Source organism: Poecilia reticulata, chromosome 2 (assembly GCF_904066995.2).
Source record: "Poecilia reticulata chromosome 2, P_reticulata-male-v2, whole genome shotgun sequence".
Classification (NCBI taxonomy): Eukaryota; Metazoa; Chordata; class Actinopteri; order Cyprinodontiformes; family Poeciliidae; genus Poecilia; species Poecilia reticulata.
In genome coordinates this window covers 18,909,355-18,924,259 of record NC_088831.1, presented here as the reverse complement: position 1 = coordinate 18,924,259, position 14,905 = coordinate 18,909,355, and the positions used below count along the sequence as shown (strand labels likewise).

The 14,905-nt window shown below is 39.2% G+C and overlaps 2 protein-coding genes across 2 annotated transcripts in view; both read left to right on the top strand.

Annotated features, from left to right (window-relative positions):
- LOC108166978 (trace amine-associated receptor 3-like) overlaps positions 1-14,905 on the top strand; it is a 123,213-nt gene that overhangs the window by 65,623 nt on the left and 42,685 nt on the right. The window lies entirely within an intron of this gene.
- On the top strand, positions 2,359-14,283 carry LOC103456863 (trace amine-associated receptor 7b-like). The gene is made up of 4 exons (XM_081613865.1): positions 2,359-2,392; positions 2,882-2,954; positions 3,188-3,983; positions 12,790-14,283. The coding sequence occupies exons 1-4, from the start codon at positions 2,359-2,361 to the stop codon at positions 12,853-12,855; spliced, it is 969 nt and encodes a 322-aa protein (XP_081469991.1). The 3' UTR covers positions 12,856-14,283.

The following is a 14,905-nucleotide window of genomic DNA, read 5'->3' as shown; positions in this document are numbered from 1 at the left end:
GATCGGCCCTCATGGGTATCAGCAGGAAAAAACCTGATCGGCACATCTCTAATATATAGAATGAGTATTGTACTGTTATTAGGCTGTGTGGTAAACAGTTTTTGAAAGGTTAAACTGTGATTGAATGCATTAAGTAGTTTTAATTCAAATATAGTTATGTCAGTTTACAATAGCTTAACATACATGCCCATAAAAAGTCAGTGTGTGTGATTAAATATGCATATAAAGTGCTGTCAATTGAAGGTACATGTTACCTGAGGAAATTGTGACAAAATATGATGTGATTATTTCTGGTTTAAGAAAAGCTAATGTTTATGATGAAATATGTCTACATAGACTATATATAGCCTACAGTAAATTACTGACCTATAAATTGGGATGTATTGACAGTAAAATGAGCTGGTTTGTTTAATAAATAAGATGAGAGAAATTGGAGTAACACAGACTGCGTCTCCCGTTTGCTCATTTACATGCTGTTTTTCAACTTCATCATCTGCTGCTAACGGATCTGGAACCCTGGTACCTGTTACACTCTCACAGGAGAGCAGAAGAGGACAGTGGTTGATTTTTAGATCTGTGCTGAGGTAGATAAGTTTAGTGGATAAAATCAGCTTCACATGTATCGGCGGATCACCAATCTTTGAAATTAAGAAAATCGGGAAAGATTAATTGGTGTACCCCTAACGTACATAAGTTCACAAATATTTCTTGTAAAAATAAAAACACTCTGATTTTTACATATTTGTTAAAATAAAGTCATAATGGCGTGACTTTGTTTGAGACAGATAACCTGTGAAAATATAAATGTGTCATGACACATTGACAGTTTCAACAAATATGTAAAAAAAATATCATTAAAGTTAGATAGTTACGCATTAAACATTATTGGAAAGACACAGATAAAAAAAACGTGTATGGTATTCTAGAAAAAAATACATTATAAATTTAAATTAAAGGTTTACCAGGTTGAGTAAAACAAAACCAACTTCTTTATAAGCAATTACACTTATAAAAAAGTGTAATTGCTTGGCATGTAAAATTTAGGAGTGTCTGGATGCAGCTGTTGGAGAGACAACAAAATGTCCATATAAAGACAGAATATAAACAACAAAACATGCAAGTCTTCCAATAATTAAATGAAATCAACAGAAAAGTACTATTTACAGTAGGTAGTTTTTAAGGTAAGCTACAAGTAACCCATAAAATGAGGTTGCAAGCGGACATATCAGTAAAAACTTCCAATTGCAAGAAAAAAACATATTTTGCACAGTTATTTTTTGAATCCTCAGTAGTGTTTATTTTTTTCCTATTTCAGAAACAGGAAAATGAAAACTCTTTGTGCTTTAAAGCAAGTGAAACTAACTTGTTGTCTGTCTTCTGATACATGAACATCTTGATTAGACGAAGTGGGTCAGAAATGGAACTTTACACAAAAAAGTGACTTTAGATAACATTAGCATTTGACCACATTGCATCTTGGGGAATCCGACATGGATGACTAATACAAAGTTTGGTGCCAATTGACTTTTTTATGTGAAAGTTATAGTGCTCTCCCGACCCCACTATGGACAAGGCTGTATAGAAAATGGATGGATGGATGGATGGAGTTATAGAGCTTTCACATAAAAAGCACCATAACTTGGCCAGAATGCCAAGTTCGTCTAGTGGTCATACCCTGTAAACATGTTGAAAAACTCAAGATTATGATAGCTTTTAAATGCCCATCTACACCTGAATACTGACCAAAAATGAAGCTGATTGCTCAAAATCCGTAAGAGGAGTTTGTTAAAGTCTTGGTTAAAGTTGTGTAAACTTCAAAAATGGCCAAAATTTGTCTTGGGACCCAAGATGGCTGCATCCCTGTGCATTTTAGGACAGACATCCAAAAGACTCTCTTGATTTGGGGTGTATCTACCTACGTACCAGGTTTTAAATCTCTACAATGTGCGGTTTGGCCTATCTCATGTCAGGGGGCGCAATAGAGCAGTTTTTCCACACCCACTTTTGATTCAATTGGAATGTGACAATTTCCTTAGGGGAAAACTTTGGGGTAAACTTTGGTGAATTTTCAAAAAACCATGTAAAGACATGGGAATGTGATTACAGTAAGCCTTCACAGTTCTTTTGCTGCTCCGGCCTAGTGAAAACAAAAGCAGAGGCCACCAGTGTTTGATTGGGAATGAAACAAAATGCAATGTTACCGAGTCCTAAAGTTAAAATGAGTTTTCAAAAAAAGTCTAAAGAGGAGGAAGAGAAAGCAGAAACTTCGCAGAGACTAAGGCACCAGAGAGGACGGAGGACAGAAACAAACATCTGCTACAGGACAAGATCAGACCAGAGAGCTGCAGCCGTCTGAGGATGGAGATCCAAGACACAGTGGTTCTTTACCTGGGTTCGATCGAACCCCAGGGGTTCGATGAGTCGGTCTCAGGGGTTCGGCGGAGCCTCTGCCGCGGAGGTAAAGACACGCTTGTGTAAAGTCGTAATGACGCCCCGCTTTGCCATCACTTGCTGCAGAGGATCACGTTACATTGCTTAACTAATCAGAGGATCACGTTACATTGCTTAGCCAATCAGTGCTGCGGAGGAGCCCTGATTGAAGGAGCTCCACTCAGCATGGATGTGAACTTGTGTCTTTAATTACTTCAGCAAAGCTCACAGTTTTTACCAAATTCTATAGTCTAAATCTGCTCCTTAGTCGCATCTTTTCGGGGTTGGTACTGCCTCTAGTGGTGTGGGGGTGGTTACACAGCTAATATAATCACTAAATCAGAATACCGCAAAGTATTTTGTGTGTCGGGAGGCGGGGGGGTTGGAATAAGAAGGGTTCGGTCAATGCGCATATGCAACTGGGGGGTTCAGTACCTCTAAAAAGGTTAAGAACCACTGAAGACAGAACTGATCTGTTTCCCACATCTCCTCAACAGCTCCTGCAGGAAGCCCACACTTCACTGGTCTGAAGCCGTTCTGCTCAACTCTGTAATGTCCTTCATCTCACTGATCACTGTAGTGCTCAACCTCCTCATCATCATCTCAGTCTCCCTTTTCAGGCAGATATTAACGTCCTAGCATAAATCTATATTTCAATGTTTTAGAAATGTGATGTTTCCAGGACCTCTGTGATCATTTCTGACAGATTTAATGACATAGTAAATGGGTTATTGATGTTTTCTGTGTTTTCTTCCAGGCAGCTTCACACACCCACTAACATCCTCCTCCTCTCTCTGGCTGTGTCAGACTTTCTTGTTGGTCTCCTGTTGATGCCTTTAGAAATCTACAGAAGCACAGCCTGCTGGTTTCTCGGTGACGCTGTCTGTGTTTTGTATCTCTACCTAATTGTTCATGTAGTCTGTGTTTCCACTGGGAACATTGTTCTCATATCAGTCGATCGCTACGTTGCCATTTGCAACCCGCTGCATTACCCCACCAGAATCTCCATGGCAAAAGCCAAATGCTGCGCGTGTGTGTGCTGGCTGTGGAATGCCCTCTTCGGCGTGTTCTTTGTGAAGGACGACATGATCCAACTGGGAAGAAGTAATACCTGCACTGGAGAATGTGAGCTCACCATTAACTATGTTGCTGGAACTCTCAATGTCATTTTGAACTTTGTGTTTCCATTGACCATCATCATAGTTCTCTACATGAGAGTGTTCGTGGCCGTGTCTCAGGCTCGTGCCGTGCGCTCTCGTGTCACAGTCGTCACACTGCAGCATCCACAAAGTTCAACAGAGAGAAAATCCGAGCTGAGAGCAGCCAGGACGCTTGGGATTCTTATCGTCATCTACCTTGCAGGTTTCTGCCCCTATTACTGTTATTCTCTTATTGACGTTAATCTGTCCAGCACATCTCAAAGCCCAATTTTGGTTTTTTCGTTTAATCTAAACTCCTGTCTAAACCCTGTGATCTATGCGCTGTTTTACTCATGGTTCAGGAAAGCCATCAAACGCATCATCAGTCTGCAGATACTGCAGCCAGAGGCCAACGTACGGTAATGAAGTCCGATGGGCTTTCATTCAGGACTCATGTGCCTTTCAATGTTTGCGATGGTTCATTTAACCTTAAACATTTAATGTTAGATTACAAGAGAAAAACAAAGGCATGTTTGTTTTTTTGTACCTTCTTTCAATATTTGTGAGAAATCATTAGGTCAATTCTTCATTAAAGGTTTTTGTGATTATATATTTTCATTTGGGATCAGAACATTTTTCTTGGTAGAAAAAGGAGGCACACAGGCAGTTTTTTATCTCATTCAAATAAATCTAGCAATATTGATCTTTCGCATTCTTCTTTTTTTACAGTGATTTTCCTTCTGCATTCAAATGTGTGATGGCAACTGAGTGAGACTTTTGGCCGGGGTTAATTATTTGTTCTGCCACAATAAAAAAAACCCCACAAAAAACTGGTTACCCTCTGTAATCATTTTGGGTAATGATTTTTGGGTAAAAATCATTACCCAAAATGTAATTCTAAACAAAATCAGCTCAACAAAAATTATAACAATGTCCACCTTAGTTTCTTAAAAGTGCAGTATGTAACTTTTATTTATTTTTTTAAAATCTTCTTCACATATTTGTTAAACTGTCACTATGTTGTGACAGTTATCAAACTTTTGAACCTGCAATCAATTTTGCACTCCATAACTCGCCCACTAACAGAACATGCAATTTTCTTTGTTTGGAGTCTGTTCAAATTACACCCCGAGTATTTATCACAAGAAATGCTGACGTAGAGCTGCAGCTGAAACTAGATTTTAGACATACACCAAATAATAGATATACAAAGTTTTTTTTCTCGCTATCTGCATTTCCAGTCACCATAGAATTGGGCAAATTGAAATTATGAAAATGAATTTGCTAAATTTGTCATGTTTTCTATTAAAGTTTGTGTCCTATGAGGGGGTTTTCAGTCATATTGGGAAAAAATGCATTTCTTAAAACTGTAATGGAAACACTTTTTTTTTTACATCACACCAGTAGTGCGACACTAGCCGGATGTTACTACTGGTGAAAACCACAATGAAGACAAGAAGAAGACGTAGGTGGATGATAGTTTGTTTTTGTTTCAGATAATGTGCAGCTGGCTCCACCAGAGCTCTCACAGCATCACGGTATATAAAACGTTGTGAGTCATTCTCACGTGTTGAATTCATACATCCGTCATGAAATGTGGTTTGAGGTGGTAAGGATTTAGGCGCGGTCTGACCCAGGTTACAGTGAAAATTATGGTTTCAATGATGAGTAAGAGTACAAAGTAAAGGCAGTACAGGTGAGCAATAAGGCAAGGAGCTCAGACACGTAGCAACTGGAAGGGAGCTAGACAGCAATGACAGGACACCACGATACATGACTTTACATGACAAATGACAGCGAAGAAGGACCAGAATCTGATGAGGAACAAGAGACACAGGTGGGTTTAAATACACAGTGTTGAGAAAAATTATTATTTGAGTGTTTAACACAGTTTAAACCTTTTAGAACCAATTTCTTAAGTTTGAACAGTTTTCTGTTAGTGATTTGAACCAAATACTATTGCTGGGTAAGTATTGAAATAGATCTGCAGGAGAGCCTCGGCTCAGACCCCTGGAGTCTTATCATTAAAGACAGGAGGTCATAAATTAACATATGCAGGAAGGTGGAGGACAGTATCACTTGAATTACTCTGAGAAGGGAACTTTGGTTGGTTCACGTAACCAGGATGAGAAATCTTCCAGAACTAACATCTGACATGGTGCAAAAAAACTGAATATAACAGAAAATGTTTTAAATCACTAACATTTAATTTGTAAGACATTTTTCTTAGTATTAATAATATGTTTGACTAAAAATTCTATTATCTTGTTTTAGAATTAATTAGTTAATGATGAATGTATTTGAAATTGTATTATTTCTGACTATATTAGAATCACATGAAAATGATTGTTTAGTATTAGAAAATACTTAGGTTTATGGTGAATGAATGTCTTAATTCTTATTGTTTCTAATTCCTAATTAGAAACAGGAATTGTACTTCATTATTTCTGTTTATTATCTATTGCTTTGGTTTGATATCAGAACTAAACTTTGGAGATGCTGAGTGCAGAAGAACAAATTGGCTTTTGGAGAACTTTTCATTGAATTAAATACAGTATTAAAGGTTTGTTCCTGGCAGAGCAGAAGAGAAACCAGAATTTCACAGCTACCTGTGAGGTTCATTCATTTGTTTCTCTTTGCCCAGATGGCTGTAGAGCCACAGGAGGCCGGATAGTGTTAAGAAAATAAATTTAAAATAAGTTGGTTTTAGAATTTATTATGACTTGATTGAAATACCATAATTATAGTTTTAAAATTTATAACATATTCTGACCTATTGATATATTTTACTGTAGTTAAAGCAGATTGTTTGCCAAGATCTTCTGATCTGCTCTTTGTCTGTTGGGAAACAATCAGTAGGAAGTTCTAGCTTTTCACACTGATCTGTGAAAAGCCATAAACCACCATGAATTCAGAGAGTCTGCTTCTACCTTATTTAACAAAAGGTGTTTGATCTTGCGACCAAACTGCGGGACTTTTTCTAAGATTTAAAAGGGCCAGAGATGCCTTCCAATTGGTCAAGTAGAGATACGCCTTATTTGAATACATTAAAGAGGAAAACACACCTACAGGTATAAAAGTTTGTGCACAAGGGAAACAATTCAGAAAAAAGCTGATTTATTTTACTTCTGCACCAGCTCTTTCTCCAAGGACGTCCTTGATATTTGTCTTCTTGTCTCAGGTAACAATGTTTGTATCTGTGTTCTTCAGTTTCCTGTACTATCTTATATTTTCTTCTGATTGGATTAAATCCTGTAATTCTGTGACGTCAACACGCATTGTTGTGTTTTTGTCCCGCACGTGGCCACGCGAGAAAACCCGGGATCAACAGGAAGTATCAAGCCAGAGTTTTGCTAAATTACCAGTAATATAAAATTCTTCCTTAACATTTGGGGGCTCGTCCGGGATCCGAAGTTTCGGACGTGCGCCTGTGGGGACTTTTAATTCGTCTGGGTCTGACGCTGCGGTCTGGTAAGCCTGTGTTAAGTTTGCGGGCGGCGCCGCTTCGTTTGACACTTCCGACTTCCCTTTGCTGTGCGACGCCGCAGAATTATGGAATTCTCTGCAATGTCATAGAAAATTCCCCCCGAAAAGAGCAAGAATAGTTTAATGTTAATGAATGAATACACACTACAGGGAGCCGGTGGCGGGCTCAAACAGGGAAACGGCGCAGTCTCTGTCTTAAGCTAGGCTTTAATTTGTGGCCTACAGGAACGTTACTGTGCCTGTAAACTAACAAATTTAATTGGATTTAATTTGTGTGTTCTAGTTGTAGGATTGGCCTGAATCGGCCAGGGAATTTTGCTCGTTCCTCAAGGACTGATAATTTAAGGGTTAAATTGGCTGAGTCTGTCGCTTTGTGCGATTTAAGAGACTTTGATAAATTATTATTTGGCCGGGTTTTGATGTCGCCTTCTTCGCTGGCTCTTCGTAAATTATGTAGCTGGGCGGATTGATGGAAGAACATATTGAAATTGAGTTTTGACCCGACTCTGAAAATTGAGAAGTTGTTGGGAATTTCTTGCGTTGCAGTAGAACTATATTTAGCCGGCTCCAAAATGTGTTCCTCTTTTCTTCGTTTTCCTGTTACCTGAGCCTGTCTCTCTTGTTCTCTGTTTTCTCTGTATCTGTGCTGTTTGTATGTAAAGAGCTCTGTGTGTCTGTGGCGCTGTGTGAGCGAATCAGTGTGAGTGGGACGCTGCGTTTGAAACTGCTGTTTGTGTGGATTTGAATTCGTGTTTGTGCTGCGGATCTAGTGTTAAGTTAGATATGGATATTGATTTGTTAAATGATAAGATTCTGAGTTTCTGTTCAGGTCCGTGGAAATCTTTGAATGAACAGATCACAGGTTACTTAGCGTTTTGGAACAATTGGGGTGGAACACAGTTAAAGTGACGGCAGACGATTTGAAACGGGAAGTATTACAACAGCATAAACTTTTAAATACCGAAATGCCTTTGGGCCTAATTTTAAGTCAGGCTTTGAAACGGGCAGTCGCGGATGAGACTGCAGCCCGGTCAGACCTTCGTGAAGCTGGTTTATTCACTAAGGGTGCCGCTTTTAAAAACCTGGAGAAGGCAGAGCAGATCAGGCACGAATGGGCTCGTTGCTTGGTTTTTGGCAAGGAACAGTTCATCTCCATAAACAGAGCTTTAATGTAGGGATTTTTTCCCCCCTCTCGGCTCCTTTGTTTATTCCAAAATTTACTTGGGACCTTACTAATAGTCCCAGACTCTATTTGGACAGGGGTATTGAAATCTGGATTAAATATACGGGATTACATCCGGCTGATCATTCAGAGCAGAGGGAACAATTTTGTCGGGCCATCCTAGCTGGTGTCCCTTCTCTGTAGCTGAAAAGATGACCCAAAATCGGGAGCTGATAGGTTGTGATCATGCTGAGTGGGAGAAACATCTATTACATCATTTGCATATGTTTCAGGATGCGGAGAGGACTGAGGTGATGAGCTGGAGCGGTTAAAGAAACAATTGCTTAAGCTTCAGATAAAGGAGGCTAGATACAAAGTGATGAAACATGAAAAACAAATGCAGGTGGGAGTTGATGCATTATCAGAAAATTTCCACCTGTTTTGGGTCGGGTTCCTGCTCCAGCAACACATTCTGGCCCTCGCATGTATGCAGCTGCATCTTGGCAGAATTTAGCTCCAGGCTGGCGTGGCAAAAGGAAAAGGGCACCCGGTTTCTCAGGTGTGAGGGAAAGAGGTCAACAAGGTGTGAACTGCAGGGACATGTGTTTTTATTGTGGTGAACAGGGCCACTGGGTTCGACAATGCCCACACAAGCTTCATATTCCTGTTGGAGGCAGTACGGCTGACATATAACTGCCAAGAGAAGCACCAGATCCTGCGTCGGTCCCATGATGTGATGCACAGTGCAAACAAGCTGGACGATATTGACACACGCAGGACCTTTTGATCTGAGATCACTGCCAGATCTCCTGATCGACGTGAAGAATGATGGACATTTGTTGCCATTTTGTGGTGGTTGCAGGAGTGGCACACTCCATGATGAACACTGACCTCTCTGACTGAATAAAAGTGGTTCTTTTCTCTGCAGTACACTGGACTCTGCCTGTCGCCACATTTTTGCACACGCTTGTGCATGATTTTACACATGGACATTTTCTGCTGCAGTTATCAGTGGAGCACCTGGACAGCTGGACACGAATGAACACACCAAGCTTTGGTCCTGCTTCTCACTTTGGAAACCCTAGATCCGAACACTTGTGTTCTCTGGGCTGATTTTTGACCTTTTCCCATGCCACCCTGTTTAAATTATAATTGGACAGAATGGTTCCAGGAGTAGGTTGATGTAACTTTAGTAGGTAGTGCCTGGAACATGTTTTTGCATTTTGTGGCTAAATAACTGTTGCTGGTGCATGAGTTTGACTCAAAAGCACGCTAGAAGTGGCAGTGCCATATGATCTTTTGGCTCTGCACTCTGGCTCATAGCCTTAGTTATTGGGAGGTGTAATTTCATGCTCCTGTTGATTCTAGACTGACGGTATATCCTCCTCCTCGCTTTTTCTTCTCCCATCCATGAAACATATGAAATATAGTGTTCTGGGCCACATGTCCCACTGACTTGGGGCACGCTGACATCACACCTGTTGCTTTTGATTTTTAACTAGGTCCTCCTCTTTTGGTCGTTTACATAAGTCTGCTGCAGTGGAGGGGACAACAGAAGCTGGCCCGAGTGTTACTTATTAGAGGTCAAGCTTTTATTCAGTAAAGAAAGGAATAATATTTTGTTAAATGCACTTACACTGTGTTCTTGGATAAGGCTGCACTACTTGTTATCACATTCAGTTAGTGAGTGTTATACACTGTGTACATCTGAGCTGTCAGTCTCCAGGAACAGAGCTTCTTTTAGTTTTGATATTTTTTATTTTTTCATTTTCATTTTTGTTGTTTCAAATCATTTAGATGTCTGCAAGTCACAGAGCTGTGAGTTTGAATCACCCTGGGATATGACTGTGGTGGACATGCTGCACTTTCTTTGTATGACTAGGAATGGTAGGAACTATGCTCCTAGATTATCCTGATAACGATTGGCTCTAACTTGTTGCCATTTGCAATTTAGTTTGGATGTTTCTGTGGCTGAACTGAGTGCACACAGTTCTGCCTCAGAAACAGGGGGAGAGCACATCTGAGTGCCACAAGTGAAAGATTTGAGAAGTCTGTACACAGACGGTTCCTGTTGTAAATATGTTGTAAATATGAAATAAAAACAGCATATGCACTACTTTAAGATTTAAGTAGTGAGTTTCAGGAACAGAACCAATCCATAAATTGAATTTTGTTTGTGTGGCACATTTCAGTAGCAGGGCATTTCAAAGTGCTTTACATAATTGAAATAAAACAGCATGTGACATTGAGTAAACAGTGAGATAGAGAGATTTAAAAAAAGATACAAATATTAAAACCCACACTCCTTTTAGGACTTCAGTTTAACGACGTTTAACTGGGACTTTAGTCAAAAACATAGAAGACAACAAATGCAGGGTTCTTAAAAACGCATAAAATATGAAACGGAAATGGAAATTGGTAGAAGCATTATTCCTGTGTTAATTTGTTATTGTAATTAAAACAGGGGTCATGAAGAAAGCAGGACAAGAGTGACAGCTGAAGGCGCTGCCACTGACAAACACAGCCAAGAAGGCTGTTTGATTCTTGTCATTCCTTTAAATGGTAAGTATTAGAACTGAAGCAGGTGGAATAGAACCATCTGTACAAGATATTTTAACACAAAAAGGGGGTGTCATCACTGGAACTGTCTGATGAGCAATAAGGAGTCAGTTAATGACCGACTCAGACAAGGACTGAATGGTAAGGTGATTCTTTCTCCGGATATGAGACTCCAGGTTTTTCAAGAAGTCTATGGACTTGGCATGAAAGGATTTCACAGGTGATGAAAACCTGGAGCACAGGTGGCATCTTTTCTCAAAGACAGGGTTAAAGGATAGATATGCTGACGCTGGTAGGTATTAATCCCTCTGGATGCAATACTCAAGATACCTGGAGGCGTGGCCAGCGCAAAGGAAGACAGCAAAGCTTTCATATTCTGCTTGATCAATCATTATATTCCACGCTATGGATTTCTAACAAAGATCAGGTGAGTAAATGGTACTCCTTTTAGGAATCAAGATCTGCAGAATGTGGAACAGATGCTCGGATTGACCCATTTATTCGGTACAGTATATTATCCCCAATCACAAGGCAAGGTTGAGAGAGTAAATAAAACAAAATTGGCTATAAACTGTGCACAGTCTAAATTTAAATTGGGTAAATGCTTCGCTTATTATTGGATGTTTGTTTGAATGTCCATTAACAAATCAACAGGGTCCATATGAGCTCCACACAAGAAGGATGTTTCCAGCACCTGCACTCGGATTCCAGAATGGACAGGTGAACCTGCACATTTATTTCATAATTATGTTTTTAGTGAGTCACAGGTTCTGGCAACAGAGTTTGCAAAATACCAGACGTCATAGGACCGTCCAGGCTCAGGACTGGTCCCAGGAATCAACTGGGTGTGGCTGAAGGTCATCAAAAGACAGTGGTCTGAACCTCGCTTCACCAGACCATACCAACTCGTGGAGAGGACGTCTCATGCTGTCCGTCTGCAAGGGAAGGGAGACACCTGGTTCCATTGGAGTCACTGCACAACAGCTGAGGAGCCACAACGCGCTCCGAGACGTACAAGAAGATCTGCAACTTCAGACGAGGAGCGTCTGCAGGCACTTCCCAGGACCGAGGAGGATCAGCAATTCCTGCCATGATCACTTCTAATTCCTGGAATTCTAGGCTTAAAAGGCCCGGACAGGCATAATACTCCTGTTTCCGGTGTCCTTATATTGAGAAAAGGAGATTGCACCCTCTCCTTAAACTCACTGTTATATTGGCACAATAAATCCAATTTTCAGTGAGCAGCGGACACTCAGGTGGGAACCTGAGGTTTAAACCCGACGAGGAAAACGGTTACACGAAGGATCAAGTTACAAGAGGATCACCGTTAACACATCTTCTCTCTTTTGCGTATTTTCGTCTTTTCTTGCGAACTCAATGAACTTTCGTTTCTTTTTTCGCGCGTATTTTTAGATCATTTCTGGACGAAGAACTTCTTTTGTTTTTGAGGAAAGACAAAGAAGAAAGACACGGACTCTAAGACTATTATTGAATTCTGTAAAAAAAAGGAAATGTGTAATTGATTTTTATGTGTTCTAATTTCTTTTTCCTTGACAGCTTTGTTTTTGGTGTTGCTTTTTACACTGTTGAAAGATTGTAATTGTTATGATCAGTATTGATTTTGTGATTAGTGTCTATCTTTGGTAAGTTTTGTGTACCTCAGTCATCTTTCCATTTTATCATTTTTGGGTGATGATTTGTAATGTGTTTTGCTTGTTTTGAAATAATTGAGTTATAGGATTTTTAAAAGGTTAATACGTATTTTTACATTTAAATTGAGATTGTTACAAATTTTTGCAATACTTCAGGTGAGTATTAAATTACTGGACAGAACAAATCTATCATCTACAGGTAAAATAAGGAGTTTAATTTTGGATGCATAAAACTGCTAAGGGTAGCAGAGGCCCACCTGCTCCGCCTCCCTATCAGATGCTTTACTGTGGTGCTGCAGATGAGGGGGATGTGGAGCTGAGGGGTCCTGTTGAAAAGGGGGACTGTATAAGAAGGTATAAGAAGGTAAATGTTTTGGTTATTCTAGTACACGGAATTTTTTTTTTGTTCCTATATTGGAAGGCCTAATCAATTTATTTGTGAGGTCTGTGTATCTCAGACCTCAAAAGGGGGACTGTTGAGAAAAATTATTATTTTGAGTGTTTAACACAGTTTAAACCTTTTAGAACCAATTTCTTAAGTTTGAACAGGTTTCTGTTAGTGATTTGAAACAAATACTATTGCTGGGTAAGTATTGAAATAGATCTGCAGGAGAGCCTCGGCTCAGACCCCTGGGGTCTTATCATTAAAGACAGGAGGTCATAAATTAACATATGCAGGAAGGTGGAGGACAGTATCACTTGAATTACTCTGAGAAGGGGAACTTTGGTTGGTTCACGTAACCAGGATGAGAAATCTTCCAGAACTAACATCTGACATGGTGCAAAAAAACTGAATATAACAGAAAATGTTTTAAATCACTAACATTTAATTTGTAAGACATTTTTCTTAGTATTAATAATATGTTTTGACTAAAAATTCTATTATCTTGTTTTAGAATTAATTTAGTTAATGATGAATGTATTTGAAATTGTATTATTTCTGACTATATTAGAATCACATGAAAATGATTTGTTTAGTATTAGAAAATACTTAGGTTTATGGTGAATGAATGTCTTAATTCTTATTTGTTTCTAATTCCTAATTAGAAACAGGAATTGTACTTCATTATTTTCTGTTTATTATCTATTGCTTTTGGTTTGATATCAGAACTAAACTTTGGAGATGCTGAGTGCAGAAGAACAAATTGGGTTTTTGGAGAACTTTTCATTGAATTAAAATACAGTATTAAAGGTTTGTTCCTGGCAGAGCAGAAGAGAAACCAGAATTTCACAGCTACCTGTGAGGTTCATTCATTTGTTTCTCTTTGCCCAGATGGCTGTAGAGCCACAGGAGGCCGGATAGTGTTAAGAAAATAAATTTAAAATAAGTTAGTTTTAGAATTTATTATGACTTGATTGAAATACCATAATTATAGTTTTAAAATTTATAACATATTCTGACCTATTGATATATTTTACTGTAGTTAAAGCAGATTGTTTGCCAAGATCTTCTGATCTGCTCTTTGTCTGTTGGGAAACAATCAGTAGGAAGTTCTAGCTTTTCACACTGATCTGTGAAAAGCCATAAACCACCATGAATTCAGAGAGTCTGCTTCTACCTTATTTAACAAAAGGTGTTTGATCTTGCGACCAAACTGCGGGACTTTTTCTAAAATTTAAAAGGGCCAGAGATGCCTTCCAATTGGTCGAGTAGAGATACGCCTTATTTGAATACATTAAAGAGGAAAACACACCTACAGGTATAAAAGTTTGTGCACAAGGGAAACAATTCAGAAAAAAGCTGATTTATTTACTTCTGCACCAGCTCTTTCTCCAAGGACGTCCTTGATATTTGTCTTCTTGTCTCAGGTAACAATGTTTGTATCTGTGTTTCTTCAGTTTCCTCTACTATCTTATATTTTCTTCTGATTGGATTAAATCCTGTAATTCTGTGACGTCAACACGCATTGTTGTGTTTTTGTCCCCGCACGTGGCCACGCGAGAAAACCCGGGATCAACAGGAAGAATCAGAGCCAGAGTTTTGCTAAATTTACCAGTAATATAAAAATTCTTCCTTAACAACAGGGAGTAATCAAGGAAATTGGAGACAGCTAGGAACAATCAAGGGGTAGACGTGACAACGCAGAGACTCAATTAACACAAAAACCCACATCCCTGCAATATATTATATAAAATCCCTGACTATTATTTCCCCAAAACACCACATACTTGTAAGGATCTGAGTTTCTCTGCATGTTTATTTTAGGTTTCTGTGTCTGTTGAGTCTCCATGTTGTCCTATCTACCCCTTGATTGTTCCCAGGTGTGTCTCATTCCCTGATTACCCTCTGTGTATTTATACCCATCTGTGTTTCTTATTCTTTGTTGAGTCCTTGTCAATCTGTCTCATCCTGTCACGTCTTGTTTGGATTATACCAATTGCTACCAGTGGTGAACCTTAGCCTTTCCGGTCATCCTGTGCTGCCTGGACTTTTGGATTATTTGTGCATTTTTCTTCATTAAATCATCATCATTTTC

What these genes read in the sequence shown, in the direction of transcription:
- LOC103456863 (XM_081613865.1), top strand. Translation starts at nt 2,359, where the DNA reads ATGGAGATCCAAGACACAGTGGTTCTTTACCTGG. An exon ending in CACAGTGGTTCTTTACCTGG is followed by an intron (nt 2,393 to 2,881) that starts GTTCGATCGAAC and finishes AAAAAGGTTAAG; the next exon opens with AACCACTGAAGACAGAACTG. An exon ending in TACTGCAGCCAGAGGCCAAC is followed by an intron (nt 3,984 to 12,789) that starts GTACGGTAATGA and finishes AGAAGGTATAAG; the next exon opens with AAGGTAAATGTTTTGGTTAT.